Source organism: Ascidiella aspersa, chromosome 2 (genome assembly GCF_963924565.1).
Source record: "Ascidiella aspersa chromosome 2, kaAscAspe10.2, whole genome shotgun sequence".
In the NCBI taxonomy this organism is placed as follows: domain Eukaryota; kingdom Metazoa; phylum Chordata; class Ascidiacea; order Phlebobranchia; family Ascidiidae; genus Ascidiella; species Ascidiella aspersa.
The window spans coordinates 17,584,277-17,597,735 of record NC_139448.1 but is presented as its reverse complement, the minus strand read 5'-3'; the positions used below and the strand labels follow the sequence as shown (position 1 = coordinate 17,597,735).

General features: G+C 35.4%; 1 protein-coding gene across 1 annotated transcript; it reads right to left on the bottom strand.

Moving 5' to 3' along the window:
* Positions 1-87: 87 nt before the first annotated feature.
* LOC146164110 (dynein axonemal intermediate chain 3-like) lies at positions 88-13,215 on the bottom strand. Its single transcript, XM_083381479.1, has 20 exons — positions 13,062-13,215; positions 11,261-11,317; positions 11,008-11,195; positions 10,562-10,697; positions 10,015-10,157; positions 9,036-9,253; positions 8,520-8,636; positions 8,014-8,125; positions 6,922-6,993; positions 6,734-6,865; positions 6,272-6,445; positions 5,055-5,177; positions 4,449-4,574; positions 3,677-3,839; positions 2,941-3,120; positions 2,255-2,385; positions 1,638-1,748; positions 755-940; positions 430-537; positions 88-309 (listed from the first exon to the last, which is right to left on the bottom strand). Exons 1-20 carry the CDS (start codon positions 13,138-13,140, stop codon positions 178-180), a joined length of 2,688 nt encoding a protein of 895 aa, XP_083237605.1. The 5' UTR covers positions 13,141-13,215; the 3' UTR covers positions 88-177.
* Positions 13,216-13,459: the final 244 nt, after the last annotated feature.

The window sequence follows — 13,459 nt, the reverse complement described above, 5'->3', positions numbered from 1 at the left end:
AGTATAGATTCTAGAATCACATCTCTGCAATTTATGCGCAGCAATAAACAGAAATCAGATCACCTGACTTTTCTTTTTTTTTGTAAATATAGAAGCGCATGTAATAAAAATATTTTCATAAAAAACGTACATTTTCATGGAACAACTTTTAATAAAAAAAATCGAAGGGAGCATGTTTTACAGCTCCGGTTTGTCCTCTTCCAGAATTCCAAGTTGTTGAAGCAATTTTTTCTCCAGCACAAGATAGCTTTGAAATTCTGCCTTGTATTCTTCATCCAATTGTTCTTCTGATTTTTCCTCAGCCTTGGCCTGATTAAACGTTGTAGGATAGTAATTAGCAACTGAAGAGTAAACAGGTACTACGGCAATCTTCTTTAGTTTACACATGAAACTGTAAATAACCTACAATCTACAAGAAACAGTACAAACCGCTTTTTTCATGCCATCACTTTTCTGATTTCCTCTCATCACCGCTCGTCGTTCAAAATATTCCAGACGCTTCGTCTCGCGTTCGACATAGCTTTGGACGCCTTGTTTCTATAGTTAACACGCCTGATATTACGTTTAATGGATTTTCAAAAGCCCGAGCTATACAATAGATCGACACTTTCAATAGTTAACCGGAAAAAAACCTTTCTAAAAAAAAAAAAATTAAGACTGCACCAGGTTTAAATTAAATACTGTTTCCGTCGCACATCGAATTGAAAACCGATTTTATTTTTCCGTGAAATTCGACAGAAGTGCAAGCACAAACCTCGCCTGCGGCCGGATGCCGAAGATTCCACGGTATCTCGAGAATGTGTAGGGTGCCCACGTTATCGGAAACCGCAATCAGCTGCTGTTTTTTAGAAACGACCCAAGGAACGATTTGCGTCACCTGAGCGGCGGTGACGTTCTGCACCAAAAGGGGCTCGTGGGTGCGATCCAGCAAATCCCAAACCTTGAAACGTAAACTTCACAGTTTTTGTTGGAAAAGCAAGATTTTTACACTTAAGGCTATGCATAGAGAAAATTTTAACAAATATAGCATTTTAATCGTTGTTAAGTTTGTGCCATTAGTAAATTACGCTTGTAAGTTTAGGCTTCGACGATATATTATAATGCTTATAACTATCCTGATTTTTCTATTAAATGTATACTGTAGGCTAACTACTAATTTTAATTAACCAGACCATTTAACGAAATCAACAATGTAGATTTATTCCAGTGGTGAGCAACCTCAAGGCTGCGGGTAAATCGTTCCTCATAGTTTTTAAGATATTTGAAATACAAAAATACAAACATTCTTCGCGCTTCTCGCAAATCTCATTTATATATCTAAAAAATCCTAGCTACGCCCCTGATTAACAGTTGTTACAGTTGGTAATATAAAAATTATAATAAAATGCTTAAAAACTATACGTTTTAACAACAAATTTGTCTGTTTAAATGTTTTAGCTATTAGTAATTCTGTTATAATAAACCCCCGGGAAGCCTGGTGGCCGATACAACACACGGTTATAAAAACCGTAAAGATTAATTTGTAATACAGACATCCTATATACTACATAATGTGTATTCATTTTAGCTAAGCGTTTCATTCATTGAGTCCTAGAGAAACAAAACTTAAAAGCAAACCAATTTATTTTTTCATATACCTCAACATTTCCATCTTTGGTGCCGAGAAAAAATACGGCAGGTCTCGTCGTGCTCCAGTGACCGGCTGTGTAGAGTTTGGAGGCACAAGCTGATTGAAGAATCGCTCCACTCTAAAAACCAGTAATTGAAAGTCGGATTCATACACTTAGTTTGGAGAATATTTGCCAGGCGCTAACACACAACAGCTTGTTTATGCATTTTTTTTTGTATACTCTAATTGAATAAAAGACTGACGATTCCTATTTGGCAAAACATATTTTGTTATAAGATGGCTGAATTTAATTACGACAGATAAGAATGTTTGAGTTTTTACTTGTATTGATAAGCATCTAACCTTAAGGAGCACAAGTGTACATCGAAAGGCGATACACCATTTAAAAACATCACTTTACGGTACTTTATCTTGCTTTGTAAACGAAAAAAGGACCGTTAAATAATATATGTATTCATTTAGCGTATTTTAAATCACTTTCCAAATTGTCAACGTGCAATGTCGACCATAAATCGTGATGACGTTAATTACTTTATTCAGTCACTGCATTACTGAAAGTACTATAAACTCTAGAAAAGTGTACAGAGGTAGTCTTGTAATCTAGGAAGTTTGCAGTAACTGTACCAGGACGTTATCTCGCCAGATTCCAAAAGTCCATCCGCCCACGCTGAGTATGACGTCATTGAAGAAGGGATTTCGTTGTAACGTATTGACCGGACCGTCGTGCGGGGTTACCGCCCACGTTGGTTTCGGGACTTCATCAACAACAAAACAAACGAAACAATGAATAATATATAATTTATCGTAAAACAAAAGGGAAAGTAATGGTTGATTCTTTTTCTTCTAGCAGAATGAAATTATTCTATTCCGGCAGAATAGTAAGCGCCCTGTTATTTTCCAGGAATCTTATTTTTTTTCTACCAAATACAAAAGCGGCAACTTTTTATCAGTTACTTCTATGTTAAAGCTGTTATGCAATAAATTAAAACGATCCCTAATATATTAACACGAGCTTTAGATTGGTGTAAATCACACCACCACATCACTGCACAATATCTGTTAGATATAGGAAGATTCCATCCCCGATTTAAGGCGATGATATAGACATGATCAGGTGAGAAATTAAAAATACCGTTTAATTCGTTATTCTAAAATTACAATGCTTAACCATTTTAACAACGTGCAGGTGAGTTCTTTCAACCCCGTTCATGAATCTATTTACAAAGCAGCTGGCTATCGTATCCTTCCGGCTCAGGCCTAAAAAAACTGTGACACAAAATAGTTCCAAAAATGAGGCAACGCTGACTGACCGTTGGGCTTTCCAGTTTCGTTATCTTTTTCCATCTTCATGTCGGCGCATACGACCTCGCCGTCCTCTGTGCCGATAAAGTACCGCGTGCTAATGCAGTCCAACGCCTTCTGATTCTTTGCCGACGGAATCTTCGTCATGCCTCCACCGCCCTCGGGCTTGCCCCCGGCTGGAAGGGGAACTAGCCAAAAAACATATTTGAGTCAATACGCAGCATTTCGTGGCTACAGAAGTCCATCTTAAAATGCAGATTAAATTATTTTTTTAATAAACAGAAAACTAAATTTCCCTTGCTGTTTGTCCAAATGAATTATCACATTTGACAACTTGTGAAAGTTGTATAACAATGAAAAAATTTAGAAGCTTGACGTCGTCTGAATTTGTTAAAATCGCTGGTACACGATTTGACAATCAATTGATATATTTATTGTTTTCATTTCAATAGTCCCATGTTTTACAGTTAATAGTTAAAGTGCATCGTTCTTTGGCTCGAAAAATTTTTTGTTGTCTTTAGGTTTATATGACAACTTGCCAAATTACAAAAAGTAGCTAGTTAGCAAAATTATTCAATTAGCTACAAGTAAACGTTTTTCGTAAATAACTCGTTGCAACTTTTTGATAAAACTGATATAAAGTAATACTTACAAACTATGATAGTTATACTCATACACAGTACTGACATGTTGTCTTGAAATTTGAACTACAAATATAAGAAGATGACGTAACAAAAGTCGTACCATGATCTCGAACCCCTTGTCGTTCGGCAATACTGAATTTAATAGGGCTGTAGTCTCCGCTGCTGTCAGTCTTCGGCATTGCGAGTTTAATGATGGGCTTCCACGAAAGGTCCAGGTGCTTAAAGGTTTGCGAAACGCCAAGAACTTCGGGCGAAGGTTTTTCCTTCAGTTAAAGCAGGGGTTCTTAACCTTTTTCGTATGTTTTACCTCTTTAACAAAGATTAATATCAGATTTACCTCGAATATATAAAATTGTTTAAAAAAACATAAGTAATGAATTACATCAGTTATTTTGCGACCCTTGCTTTTTAGGAACGAGTTGGTCAGTGTCTGTATAATAGATAATTACTGGACCAGTTAAGCCATACCCTGTGTTAAAAAGTACAGTTATTGCTCCTATTAAAGCACTTCCTTTCTAGGCCTAAATTGCACAAAAATTTAAATTGCTCGCCGACACGTTTTTGCTCACAGACACACTACCTAAATCTAGGCCGTGACTGCCGAAAAATCTGATGAATTTAAACAGCAAATCACGTAACAACTAAATAACAAGATAAGGATGTTGCTAGCTTATTTACCCCCTAAAACGAGCAAATTTACCCCAGTTTAAGAAAGGCTGAGTTACAGGAAAGCTGTTTGTACAGAAGCAACTAAAGCTAAATATAGCGAAAATACTCGCGCCGTTTACCCAATCTTTTATTTTTAGGACAGTCCAACATTTAAACGGGTTATAAGTCATAAGTATTCGTGAAGGCAGTACTATATGGCATACCTGATCCCTTGTAGAGACTTTTGCCGGCCTCGTGTCCCAGACCATGACGTGTCCATCAGTTCCACAAGTAATAATTTGACACGACTCGCACATCCGGTTCTCTACCGGGATACCGAACCGGTTGAACTGACAAAAAAAACACAAAGTCCATCTGTTGCACGAATATTTTAGTAAAAACCAAAGAACCCTTTTTCTAAGAAAAAAATCAAAAATAAAAGAGCAATACAAGCTTTAGGTAGCATCAGTGGTTTAAATTATTTGAAAAACTTTATTGTGCGTTGCATAGGCAAAAGGTAAAGTGGAAAATCAGTTATCACAACATTACGTCGCATGACTTTACCTGTTAACTAAATTCCCAAAACCAACACTATTATTATCGAAATTTATTATTAATACAAAAAAGATAGGTAGGTTTCTCCTGAAGCTGGGGGTAATTTAATCATTTTGTAACTAAAATGTGGACTTGACATATGGATCTATTGAAATATAGGATGATATTTTTCCGAAGACAGTCAAAAGCATGGTTGTGCACAATCCCCGTAAAAAACTATAAACGGTATCGACCAACAAAAATGACAAAGTTTAATCTCCACTGTGGACCTTTACCTCGTAATGGTCAGGAACCCAGTCGACAGATGTGATGATATTTCGATGGCTGTGTTCGATGGCGGATACGCAGCAGTAGCGCACTGTGGGTGTTTCAGGCGGCGTTTCTTCACCAAACATGGCCTGTGCAAAAATATAAACCAAGTCGTGTTATGTTTTAAGCAGGGGTCGGCAACCTTTTTTACGTCGCGCTCAAAACGTGTACTTTTTAAGATTTTATTAGAAAAGCTATAAATCGGGCGGACGTATGATTTTTTCCAATCAAAATCAGTCCAATGAAATTTAAGGAGACAGTAAGTGAAACTATCGCGCGAAGCGCGTTTAGAAGGTTTAACATTTAAGACGACACGGCCACGTCATCCATGATCAAGATGAAAGGTGAAATAAAACAAGTTTTTGGTGTAATTTAAATAGGCGCGTGAAATGTTATGCTCATTGCTCATATTTAAAAGACTCAATAAAATCGCGCGGAGCTCATTAAAAAGCAATCAGATATATTCAGTTAACAACTTCTAATTTTGATAGTAACAGGGTGAGCACGGTGCCTTTAGATATTAAAAGAGATTTTGTGTAAAGTGCGAAACATTTTCGCATTTAAGTGGTTGAAATAGCTAAAAATATGAGGGATGGCCTCGTGCCTAGTTTGTAGAATAAGTGTCGGGCCAAGTATTACATTATCGGGTCACGGGCCAAGGTTGCCGACCCCTGTATTAAAGCATTACAAGAAGATACGACACAAGGCAACCTAAAGTTGATACAAAAAACAGCCCATGGATTGTAACTTTTCATCACTTTATATGTTATTTATAAATATAGCATACCTGCAGCGAGTTAAGTCTTATTTAACACATAAATAGAGCGTTTCGTTAAACACTAATGATTCTCATTGTCGATAAATGTCAAAGAAGGGATTTCGAGCAGAATAACCTGCAAATATGTTAGTGCGACACTCAAACTATTTTAAACAAATGAAAAACGATTCATCAATAAAAAATAGTTTACTAACTTCTATGAATTATACCGCTTGAATGTTTATCATAAACAATGCATAATTAAAAAAAATAATCCGTCATCCAACGATTTGATATCGATAGCCACTTTTATAAAATTACAAATTCTACAAGGTCGCTTTGTCGCAACTTTCAATCATTAGTTTTATTTGGTGTATTAGTTTTAATTTGGTACTTGGCAATCACAACGCGCGTTAATTAACATACCGCTTTCTTGTGATGCGACTTGGGGTTGCTCACTCGGCTGCTGGTGAGTTTGTCAGCGAACTCGGTGATGTCCCACAGCACGAGCTGGCCGTTGATGCAGCCTCCCGCCACGATGTTGGGGTTGGTGGGACAGAACTTGAAACAGCTGATGTCGTCCGGTCCTTCCAATAGCAACTGATCAAAATTTGTGAATTTAATTCGGGTGTTGAAAAAATCAAGGAAAGTTTAATTATAAAATGCAACCCAGGGAAACGTAATTTTGAGGGGGCCTTTGGTCTTTTCAGAGACACGGTAAAACAAAAAAAATCGGATATGAAAAAAGGTCAAAGACGTTAAGCCCTGTCGAAAGACAAATGTCTATTCCTCTTTACAATTATTTTGTTTTTTAATGTCTTTCAGCAATTTGTTTTTCCAAAGGGTAGGAAGGTTGCGAAATACGGATATTAACTAAACGACACCTACCTGGGGATGGATGGGATCAGCGAAGCTCCAAATCAGCACAAGAGAAGGGTTCATAAGGAGGCGATTTGCGCCGTCGATTCGCTCGTCAAAAGTAAGCCGCTCGCAACACGACACCGCCATCACTCCCTTGATCTAAACATATGTATTGAAATCCAAAAAATACGGGTGTAAAAAAATATTCGCCTTACCATTGGATGCCAATCCACGCACGTCACAGTTTTGTCCTTACTGTACTGCAGGTCGGTGAATGATTGGTATTCCTAAAGGCAAAAAGTTAGTTAATTATAAAACTGCACTATTTGAGTTATCTAGGGTCGATGTTGATAAACCAGTGTTCTTTTGGGGAGGCGCCAACCAACACGGGGAGCGAGAGTACTGATACTATATCTAACTTATCGTATAGTACAATGGAACTTATATGCATTGTCGCCCCATTACAGAAGTTTTCACATAATCATAGCCCCTCACCCATGTCATAAAACAATCAATCTTTAAAAAAATTTGTTATGCAGCCGAAAATAGATTTTCTAAAAGCGGATAAAAATATATGAGGGGGGAAAAGCCTTTTCTCCGAGAAGGTCACGCATATGTATTTACTTAGAAAAAGTTGAGAGTTTTAGGCGTATGACCTAGTGCAGCCTCCCCTAGATCCTCCCTGAACAGTAAATAGGTTACTTTAATAAGATAAACGACCTTGCTGATGTTTAGCCAGTTTTTAACTATTTAGAGTGAATTTGATCAGGTTTATTCGTAAATCAGTTTAAAATGTTATTTTTTGTATCACAAATACGGAAAACGCCTTCTTTATTGCGTTTAACTTTTCAAAAATTTTAATTTACAGGGTAAGACGCGCGGCGCCTTTAAGCTAAAACGCCTTCTTTTTTTCTTAAGGGGCTAAGACATACAACATAACTTAAATTAGCGCAAACGCAAAAATGTTTGCATGTACTGGGAATAGTTAATCAGGCAGCAAATCCAGTTTGTGGAAGGCTGAATCTCTTTCCCTCCCTGGATCACCCCAAAAGCTTAGTAGCGTTTTATGAGTTTTAGTTCATCCCTACACTTTTAATCTATTTAATTTTACGAAGTATGAAACAATATTTCGGGGTCACAGTGCGGTACATGGTCAAGAAAAAATACAGAAAGTTTGTGTCAAGGTAAAAGTCTTAAGTTAGACAGAAAAAAAAGATAAATTCTTGTCCGAAGAGATACTACAATGTCGTTTCGCTATAACTATCAACTTATAACAATGCTGAATAAACTGAATAATAACTACCTACTTTTAAGTGACTGTCCGACTTGCTTCCAAACGTAGTATCTTCGTCTCCTAGAACTTCCCAGTCGTTGAAAAAAACGTCCATAATGGTGTTTTGCTGAAGAGCAAGATCAAATCTATAAATTGATACAATTTTATTGGAGCGTATTTCACATTTTTTTTCAGTAAGAATTTTGTACAGTTACAAGTATTTCCAACAATAATTTGTCATTTATAAATACGAATGTTCTATAATATCGGGTAATGTATAAAAAAAGTAGTTTAACAACTGGACGTCAATAGACCTTCAAGCTCTAAAGCAAATTATGGCCTAACAACCTCAAAAAAACAACCTTTGAAAGTTTCAATTTTATCTAATTTGCTATCATTGTAATGACATCATTTGGTATCAGATGGCGATACATATCAGGTATCAGACATCCCTGTTAACAACCCTTATTTATGCCAAGAAAAAAAATTTAACTAGCAAAATAGCGCCTCGTTGTAAACGCTACAAAATTATGATGGCACCTGGGTAGTGCATCTTTAACAAACTCTTCAAACTCAGCAGCATCCAGGGCTTGTTTTGCTTCTTCCTCAGTCAGGGCTCTTGCCTCATATTGGTTAGAGGCATTAACAGGATGCTTCCTGAAAATATCATACCATATACTTTATTTAGGAACACAACAGTTAACCAGTCTTTAAAAAAGTTTTAGGCTGTAACAAATTAAAGGCAGAAAGTAATGTTAAAACGATCAGATGATTGGCTAAATTACTACAGCTATTAAAGTCCATATAAAATTATGTTGCATATCTGTATACTTATTTTCTGTGCTTGAAAACAGTATTTATTATATTTATTCACTAATGTGTATAGAACTGAAAACATATTAGCAATACACTTATTCGATAGCTTTCTAAAATGATAACAATTAAAACAAGCAAAAATAAATTTTCCTATAATGTCTGACACAGTTTCAGTGTTGCCATTACAAAACTACATACAATTCAGTACATTTTCATGTCACAAGGTAAGTATTAACTCACCAGTCAGTTTGAGAAGACCCATCCAACAGCTCTGGCACTGCTTGCACTGCAGTGTCTAATTCCACCTTTCTAATGGTGAAGTTTTTGTCTGAGTAAGAGTTGCATGACAAGTAGGAAGCTGACAAACCCTGGTCTGTTGATGCTGGGTCGGCATCACGGTCGATGAACTTGTAAGCAGAACCAAACTCCCTTCGCACCCGAGATGCTCTGACTTTTATCTAAATAATTTTTGTAATTAAACGACAGACCCTCCAGTAGGCTTTTTACAGTGGTACTTCAATTTTGTTGGAGGGTGTTGCATATCGCAACATGAGTTAGGGCTGCAATCTTGCTAAAACATTACTTCACGTTTTTCTCATGGAAATGTTTGTAAGGCCAGGTTTTTCACAGTCGCAAAACGGGTTATACATCGAACGTACTGCGTTACAGCTTTATTTTATGAACACGTAACAACTGTTTTACTTACTTAGAAAACGTTTGTTTTACTTTACTTCGCTGGACTATTACTCTGACTTCATACCGCTACTGGACTTCACTTAGATTTGATAAGCACCATTTATTATAATTTTGCGAATCTATAATGTCATTTGGATTTAGTGCATGTAAAACTATACTTAAAGTTTTCCTGATATGTTGTAAGAAAGATAGATATTACAAAGTTTTATCTGAGCAGAACAACTGACAACAGAACTTAAGCTAATCAAATTAAATATTTAATAATGTTAAAAAATGTATAGTTATACTTATAATATTAGATTTAACCTTTTTAGACATAAACTACTGTAAGTTTTATGTGACAAGCTATGGATCAACTTATATCAATAAGTGAACCATGCATTTATCCTTAATGAAATTGCTTTTGTTTTTTGTTTATTTTTTAGCCACAACAACATAATTTAGGCCGGAGACCAAAGGTAAGTATGCAGATTTATCCCCTGTAAAAAATTGCTCTGAGTTTACTTGTAAACATTCAAGTTACCTTTTCCCTAGTGTCCAATACCATTTCATCTTCAACTTCAACCTGGCTACCCTGTGTTGCCCACTCCTTTGCCTCTGGTGGTTGGTATGTATATACTCTGTCCTCCTGGGGCACTTCTTCAGCAGCTGCAGCAGCACCACCATCTAGAACATGACATAAAATGATAAAAAATACATTGGACATGTTTAAGTATAGCTTAAACGATGTATACAAAGGGTAACATTCTAAGGTAATCAACAGAAATAATTTTGAATTTCAATTTTGTAAAATCAATATTATGTTGTGTAATTGTAGTAATCATGTAACACTAATTTTAAAATTACTATATTTATTAAACGCGATGTTAGAATGCAACAGAAACTTACTTTTATTAAATGAGGAGTTTTTGAAAAGTTTATTTGAGTTCTAAATGAGATTTAAACAAAATAAAAAAAGCTGTTTATCAAAATTTGAACCATCTGTTTACCATAATCTTGTACTATACAAAATAAATACAATGACTTCAGACCATGATATTCATGTTTACAAATTTGTATTATAGGTAAACCTGCTGCTGCCTCGCCTTCTTCGCTCATAGGGTTGATTATTTTATTTTTTGATTCTTCGGTGATACAAAGAAAAAAATTCTGCCCATATTTAAAGTCTGGATCATAGGCTACCAGCAAAGTCTCTCCAGGGTAATCCTGTAAATTATAGTAATGTATTTATACACACTCAAGCGGCAATGAGATCCATATGAAAACTTAGTTTAACTTGTTTACAAAGTTTATCACAACTTCGGTATATCAAGTATGATAAAAACTTACAAAACTAATTGAGGTAAACTTATAAGTTTTAAAGAGTTGTAACTTTTGAAAAGCATTGTTTAGTACCATAGTTATATAGAACTACTTAGTTAGCTTTATAAAGGCAAACATACAAACAAATTTAAATATAGACATAACTAAATTATAAAACTAAATAATTAAATAGTGTAAAACAACAAATAAGTACCAAAACAATTTGCTTAACAGGATGAAAATCAGAAATAGCTGCACGCATTTTCATGTCTGTAATGATATCCTCTTTTTTAATCAACTTGAATGGTTCCTCCTCAGTAACATGCTCATCACATATGCATTCAAAAATCTCTTGAGTTTTGGTTGCCATAAAAAGTGGGACAATATGCTTGGGGGGAATTCCTATTAACACAACATAAAGAGTTTTTAAAAGATGTCTTGAAATCAATAAAAACAACAGAACATACCTTCCATGCTGACACTTGAAGGCACTTTGGTTACGGAAGACTTTTTAGGGACTAATTCTATTATATAAAACAAACAGTTTAATTATATTTACTATTGTAAGGTTTTGTGGTTGCCCTGAAATAGCAATGCCATGGTTGCTATATCTGTTAATACAAAATGTTGCCAAACAGTATTATTGTTTGGTGACCATAAAAATCCAAAAGAAGATGTAATAATGTGTCTGAATGCTGAACAAACCTCTTGTTCTTTCGCAAAGCAATTGGATAAATTTAGTTAAATCCAATCCTTTAAAAAAAATTCTTTCAGCAAAACTTGTATTTTAGATTTCAGGAAGATTTGAGGCATAGGCACATATAAAAGTTTCCCACCTCAAGGTTTCTTAACCATGACCATGCCCCTTGCAAAAACCTATTTATTCTTGATAAGTGTCAAAAACATTGACTATATTATTTTACAAAAATTACCATTTTGAAGTGTAAACAGGGAAAGTCCACTAGGCTCTAGCCCAGTGGTTCTTAACCTATGGGTAATTACCCACATGTGGGTAATTTAAGGATAGCAGGTGGGTAATCAGCTTAACCTGAATATCTAGAATTATGGTTGTAACAAACAATGTCACAGCTGTAAGTGATAAGTTGCTTTATTACTTACACTTTTTTGTTGTTTTAAGTCCTTTTAAATTTTAAAACAACCAAACAAGCACAAGGATATTTTATTATTTTTACAATTGTTTCATCATAGTGATCATTTTTGTGGCCGGTATTACACATTTTATTTTTATGTGACGTAATAGTATGGTTTTTCTTGTATCTGCTTACGGCTAGCCTAGCTATTTTTTCAGAATCAGTTTGCTGTTGTTTATTTTTGAAGGTATTCTTAGTGGAGTTGTTTGGAGTAGTATACGGTAGCTATAACTGTGCGTTTAGAGTTAGCGTTGAGACGAGCGAGCTATAATTTGTTGACTAACGCTGTTTTATATTTTTAGTACTTGGTAAAATATCAAAATGGGTAAAATTAGATTTTGGGTAAATGGGAGTTTGATCTGGACAGAAATATAAGGCAAAAAAGGTTAAGAACCCCTGCTCTAGCCTGTGGTCACACAAAAAAATTTAGGAAAAAAAATTCGGGGAGTGAAATTATTCTTTATTATTTATCTAGATTAAGTAGAACAAAATGGCTGTAACCAAGTTTTTGCTAAAATTTGCGCAAATAGTACCAACAAACCATTAAATTGCTTTTATTAGGGATTGTTCGTGGCTGAATGCATTTGCACCGATTTTCTAGGAAAATATGCGGCTACAGCTAGCACTGAGAAAGCAACTAAATACCCTGTGCAGGCCTAAATTTTTAACATGGGCTTAACCAGGCCAAATCTTTTAACACTATATAGTAATATTTCCCAATTAGGACAACGCCCTTTGGGTAGGTGTATCCACAGTAGACATAGGCCCAATCGGTGTTTAATGAAATTATAGACATTTGCATCAATTACTAATAAAACATGGCATTGTGATAGTGTATAAAATTAACTATCTGAACACGAAAAAATGTGTTTAGCCCATAAGTTGGTTCACACAAGACGCAATGTTTGCTAACGGAAAAGTCCTTCCCATCTGGTACCGGAAGGCTATAGAGAATTTCAGGGATGAAAAAGCCACAACCAATATTTACCAGCATATGAAAATGCTTTTATCGTAAACTTTTATCATAAAATTTTTCTCAGGTGGAATTTAGACAGTTAATAATTAATTAAGTCAGGTATTTTATTCAGGCATTTTTAATAAGTTTCTTATATCATACCTTCTTTCGGGGGATTTTTTGCACCCTTTCCACTCCCCTTTCTGCTTCCTGATGGGGTGGGAGTCCTGTTGTCGGACATGCTTCAGACTTTTGGGCCCAATGCGCTTTATGCAAAATAAAAAGTTTGTTTAATACGCAAATACCTTGCACATAGATAGCAAATTCGCGTTACTATAGTCACAAGCTTGCACTTCTAAACGACCGTTGAGCCACTAGAGGCAGTGCAATTCTAGTAACTTACATAAAAAATTTTAAAGTTTTCTTTGCTTAAAGAAATTTGAATACAGCTAAGAACTTTAGAAAATCTAGGGTAAATATTGAAAATATATATCATTTTAGTTAACACTGTTACACGATGTATAAACACTGATTTTATAATTCAATATGTCCATCACACA